Raw genomic sequence first — 6,000 nt, 5'->3', positions numbered from 1 at the left:
GATCTATATTTATTCCATTAAAGTCCATTTACCTTTCTGTTATTATGTAGCGCCACTCGGTCTTGGATTAGTGCGATTCTATTAAATATTTATTCCATTAAAGTCAATTTCCTTGCTGTTATGTGTAGCGCGATTCTACGCTCTAAGCTCCTTACATAAAGTCCATATTACGTGTGCACCTTGCTGTTACTGTGTAGCGCGACCCGGTCTTGGAGTAGCGCAAATCAATGATCTAGCTAACCTAGCTGTTAATGTGTAGCGCGATTCTACGCTCTAAGCTCCTTACATAAAGTCCATATTACGTGTGCACCTTGCTGTTACTGTGTAGCGCGACCCGGTCTTGGAGTAGCGCAAATCAATGATCTAGCTAACCTAGCTGTTAATGTGTAGCGCGATTCTACGCTCTAAGCTCCTTACATAAAGTCCATATTACGTGTGCACCTTTCTGTTACTGTGTAGCGTGACTCGGTCTTAGACTAGCGCGACTCGGTCTTAGACTAGCGCGACTCGATCTTAGAGTAGCACGATTCTATGATCTATATTTATCCGACTAAAGTCCATATTACGTGTGCACCTTGCTGTTACTGTGTAGCGTGACCCGGTCTTGGAGTAGCGCGTCGTGAGCGCGCAGCCGTAGCGCCTCGGCGCTGGCGAGACGCGCTAGTGACGACGATGGTGACGGAGGGGAGGGGGGAGAGGCCGCTGGTTCTGGTTCTGGGGGGCGCAACGCTGGAGGGGGGAGGGCTAGGACGTACCTGGGGATAAGAACAATATTTAGAATAACTGATTTTTGCTTTAGTTGAGATTAGAATTCAATAATGACAATGTAAAACCAGATATTTCACGTTTTAGCGTGATCTTTAATTTGAGAATTGCACAAAAAAAGAATGTTCGCTCTGTCTGATTTTATGGTCTTTGTTGCGTATTTCATAAAACGCCTTCGGTAAGTCCCTAATAAGGCAGCTTATAAATTAATAAATGATGCAAAATTAACTTAAATTTCAATTATTTAGTTTACTAATAATTTAATCCAAGCTACAGAACCTACATATAAGTTTATGTTAGCAAAATACTTTTGACTCATCTTTTTTTTTGGTTCAATTCGTTCCTTCTGGAACAGGCTAGGATCAAAGACCATTGCTGCCTAGTCATCAATATTGTTTTTTGCTAATTTACTGGATGTTTTATCTCTTGGTACTTTTGACTTAACCTAAGTTAGGAAAAGTCTTTTAATTTAGTGCATTCTCAATTATTTTTACGTAACCAAAAATATTACTATCATTACAGACTTGTTAGTGTTCTTACCTATGCAGCAACGCTCTGAAAGCAGCAGCCGGCTCAGCCTCATGCCACAAGGGCGCGGGGACCCCGAGAGCCCCCAGCCCTGCCCCAAGGCCTAGGGCCCACCACTCGCCCCCGGGGGGGCCACCGCCTCCCCACTCGCCGACCACTGTAACAAAAAGGGGCTATTTGAAAATTGTCCTGGAACTTTCGTTTATTTCAACCAAATGACGTCCACTGACAAAGGCCTCCCCCAAGGTTTTCCACAATGAACGGTCCTGCGCTGCCTGCATCCAGGCTCTTCCTGCGACCTTCACCAGATCGTCGGACCACCTAGTGGTAGGCCTGCCCACGCTACGTCTTCCAGCCCATGGTCGCCACTCGAGAACCTTAGGTTTTTTTTAAATATACATCGTTTCATCCAAATATAAAACAAAAATACACAATACACATACTACAAGTAATTTTTTTAAGCATTGAGGAAAGCACTTTTAGTCATGTTGGTCCAGCAGAGTAGAATAGGACCACCACTCTTCCCAAGAATGTCGTAAAAGGCGCGTTAAGGACAAACATGCGAGCACCAGCCTCCCCAGACCTTTGGGCCAAGCATGGGGAGCTTGAGCTCAAATTTTCTACTTACCTTTAGTAAATTAGACAGGCTTGCCCCTGCAGTTGAGACCCATTGGTCTCCGTTTTCACCATCAATCCCTAATTTTTAAGTGACCCCAATGAAAGCAAAATTCCTGTTATTTGTTACCATATGGGTCACTTAAAATTATATCTCACTTTAAAATCTGTCATTTTACCGACCATAACTCAATCCTCTTCCTAACTAAATGAACATTACAGACAAACGGGACAGGTGAAACGAAATAATGTCAATTTCAGATGAATTTCTCTCAAGTTTCTTTCACCCGTGTTGGTCCATCACTAACGGCAAGTAAAGTTCAAAATGTTAGTTTAAAGGGTAATTCTAGCCAAACAAACGTTAACGGTGCGCGCGCAGGTGGTATAGCACAACGAGCGATTGTTCGCAGTATCGGTTACAGTTGTCAATGTAGACACCTGCTGGGGTGAATGATACTTAGCACTTTTGGGGGGAAATTAACTTACGCCCGTATTATTCTCAGCACTGGCCCATTAATTGTCCCGAAGCAGTGGTAGGGTTAATATAGGGACGTGTTAAAGTGCTTTTTAAAAGCCTATTTGCAAAAATAAATGAGTTTTATTCACAAAATTATTGCGCGTGGACGCACAGGGTTACACACGAACCAATCAGAGCTCTATTCAACGCTGTGCGTTCGATTTTCTGCTTCACTTAAGCAAGCATCGTTTGTGAATACAGGCGTTAGTACTTTTGGGGGACAAATTAACTATTTGGACAGTCAAGCACATTTTTGCTGCAAAATAGCGCCAAATTCAACAGCATTTAAGATGCCACAGTATCATTAAATGAAATTAATGCACAAGTTTCATAGGATTGAAGAATGGCTGTTTATTTCTCCTTCGAACCGAAAAGCTTTTAAAAGCCAATTTGTAGAGTTCTATGGGATAGATACACTGCACTAAAAGTATACTATACTTAATATTGTATGCGTAGGTATTTTTTTAATTAGATTACTTTATCGAAATGTTTGCTCCGTTTTTAAATCCCTTATGCTACACAACTGATTAATGCGGTTTTTAAAGTGATTTGATGGGAACTTTGAATTGTAAAATTTAGTAAACTAATAATCTAAATTACACCAGAGAACCACAAAGACGGGTCGCTAGAAATTTAATTATAATTTGTCATTTAATGAAATTCCAACTTTTATTTATTTAACAGTATAACTTCCATTTTTTAATTGTCATCATGACTCACGGCCCATATTCAATCAAAACCTTTCAAAACCTTTAACAAACACTTTTAATGTAATTTTAATAACCCCAAAATAAAAATAAACTACCCCCAATCGTTGTGACAAGGCGCGACATCGTTAAGCGCTAGGGTGCCGGCCGATTAGCGCTATTAGGGTGATTATTTGTCACGTGGTGTCTACAATAGTACATAGTTGGTTAGGGCTGCTTCGAAATTGATTCATAATTGCGTTTATTTTATTGAATGGTCTGTAAACTGGCCCGAATATTAAGTGGATTTATTTCTGTCAAAAAGATATTTGGATAAAAATGTGAGAGACATACAAGTAAACCTTTTTTAATAAGAAAATATATTACTAATTCATCATGCAAATTCAGATTATTACGAACTAAGTAACTACATTGTATGTTTAGATCCTGGTTACACAGGAGTTGCAGCGGTGGGAACGAGAGGTGGGAATAGTCCCGTAAGTACCTATGTTTAGTCTCCATTGCAGGAACATGGCTCTCTCTAATTAATAGAGGGTATTTAAAGAGGTTTCTTTTCTTAAAATACGTTTCCTGTTAAAAAATAAACATAGAATAAACAAAAGGCGGTAGCCCTAAAAGCGCAATGATATACGCACATTTTGATGCGATACCGATCGGTAAATAACCGGTAATGACCGGTAAACACCGCCGTGTTTCATTACCACCTCCGTTACAGGAGAAACGAATTAGGTGATAGTGATGGGACAAAGGTCTATTTGTGACCGAATTCCATAAAAATGGTCACTGTTGGGAGCCGATAGGTAGACCAACCTTTTTTTTATATTTTGTCTGTTTTTTACTCTTTTTGATACCTTTTGTTTTGAAGTTTGAAGTTTATGTTTTTGATAGCGGTCTGGGCATTTTTGGTAAAAATAATTTATTTCAACTACCTTAAGTTTCGTTATTTCCGCCCGCCCGAGCGGCTGTCCACCACAGTCACCAAGACCAAAATTGTAATAATTAATTAAATAGTTGTTACATTTTTTGAGCTTACTAAATCACCCTCAAATACAATTCTCTACAATTATACATAAATAAGTCTGTGTTTTGACTAAAAGAGAAGAAAGTACAGACATTTCTGTAGGACCAGATGAATCCTTCATCCATGTTATTTATTAACTTTGGCTTGTGTTAATTTTACCCAAGTTTCGTAGCAAGAAATTACCTTACATTGAGGGATTAATGCATTTTGGTTATTACTTATTTTTGTAATAATAAAATGCTATAATAATAAAGTGCTAATTAATTGTATGTACTTTTAACTTAAAAGTTTGTCACAAACTCGAGTTCAGAACTCACGATTTTTTTAAAAATTCAATGTGCTATAAAAGGCATTGTGGGTGATACAGAATGTCCCATCTCTACTCCAAATATTATAACGTATAATCCGATATTTATGAACGCTCAAAATAACACCAATAACGGCGAACTAAACACATTAAAAGTATTTTGTGTCACTGTAATTATACTTTAGGTGACGTGATTTTTGTGGGATATCACTAATGACGTATAGTTAGCGACAGCCTTTAATTGTTTTAGTGGGAGTAAGTTATTATGGAACTTATTTTATTTTTGGTTTAAATGGAAACGCTTCGTCTGAAATCACTTTTTTTTATGGTTACTAACGAGCAAGCTAGCTGGACATTACATACGTATGTTTGTGATGAAATTCAACCCGTCAAAACCAAATTAAAGAGACACCACGAGGATATTAGTAAAAAATAGCATTGCTTGGCCATTTGGTTCTAGGAAAGCAGAGTAGGACTCCACCACCCAACCCTTCCCACAGGTGTGGAAAAAGGCGACTAATGCCCATTTTCACCATCAGTCAATAATTTTTAAGTGGTACTATGGTAACTTATAACAGGGATTTTATTTTCATTGGGAAAACGGGCATAAGTGACAAATAAGCGAACATCAGTCCTCCCTAACCAGTCTTGTCAGCATGGGTAGTGTACGTCAAATCCTGCATTCATCATCATCATCATCAACAGCTCTTTACAGTCCACTGCTGGACTATGAGCCTCCTCCACTATAGTGGAGGGTTTTGCCATAATCTCCACGCTTGGCAGGTGGGTTGGAGGTCGCAGTTTAAAAGATTGATGTTTTTAGAGAGCGCTGCTGCCCGTTCTCTATTTGGTGTGCATTCTGCTTTAGCAGCGCAGAAATCCTGCATTAGCCTTAACTAAATTAGAGAGGGTATCGTGCTTCTGAAGTGGAGGCTAAATAATGATGATAGCTTGAACGAGTAAAGGTCATATCAGACTTATCAACTCGGAAAGGGATCAACACTGTATCGCCTTTCGCGAGCTGTCAACCGCGAGGCGAGGCGTTTACGTTACGGTGCGGATAAGTGTGCGTTACAGTATGGAGTTTCATACAAAGAATACTGATCGCCTCGAGTTGATAACGGTTACGATCCCTTTCCGGATTGACAAGTGCTACGTCCATAAAAGGGCATCTTACCATGGTCATGGTGCATGAAGGGAGCGTGGTCCCTGCCTAAAGCCTTTTCTCGCTTGCGCCATTTTGCCCGTCGGTTTTGGAACCACACCTGCAAAAGAAATTGTTGTTAGTAATCGTGCTTTGGCAAAATAACCCCCTTATCAATACATCAAGTGCTTTTTAAAAGGCTGCTTGCAAGAATCATATGATTTTCAGCTCTCCCCGTGGGAAAATCTTTACCTTCACTAGTTTGGTTTTTATTGGCGGTCAAGCTGTAGATCCTGGCTACACAGGAGTTGCAGCGGTGAGAACGAGAGGTGGGAATAGTCTTTAAAGATATTTTTTGAAGAAAAACTGACGCAAATATTGTACAGTCACATTTGT

General features: G+C 39.7%; 1 protein-coding gene across 3 annotated transcripts in view; it reads right to left on the bottom strand.

Moving 5' to 3' along the window:
* Nucleotides 1-400: 400 nt before the first annotated feature.
* The window catches only part of LOC114358243 (retina and anterior neural fold homeobox protein 2-like), a 32,056-nt gene continuing 26,456 nt past the window's right edge, over nucleotides 401-6,000 (bottom strand). For all 3 annotated transcript variants that reach the window (XM_028312140.1, XM_028312139.1, XM_028312141.1), the window contains exons 4-6: nucleotides 5,638-5,725; nucleotides 1,306-1,450; nucleotides 401-755 (exon numbers count right to left, since the gene is read on the bottom strand). In XM_028312140.1, the coding sequence (XP_028167941.1) occupies nucleotides 563-755; nucleotides 1,306-1,450; nucleotides 5,638-5,725 (426 nt within the window). In that variant the 3' untranslated portion in view covers nucleotides 401-562. The remainder of the gene's footprint in view (nucleotides 756-1,305; nucleotides 1,451-5,637; nucleotides 5,726-6,000) is intronic.

Source organism: Ostrinia furnacalis, unplaced genomic scaffold, assembly GCF_004193835.3.
Source record: "Ostrinia furnacalis isolate ACB-3 unplaced genomic scaffold, ASM419383v2 OfSCF3798, whole genome shotgun sequence".
NCBI lineage: Eukaryota > Metazoa > Arthropoda > Insecta > Lepidoptera > Crambidae > Ostrinia > Ostrinia furnacalis.
Note: the sequence above shows the minus strand (reverse complement) of the source record. Positions and strands in the feature narration are given on the sequence as shown.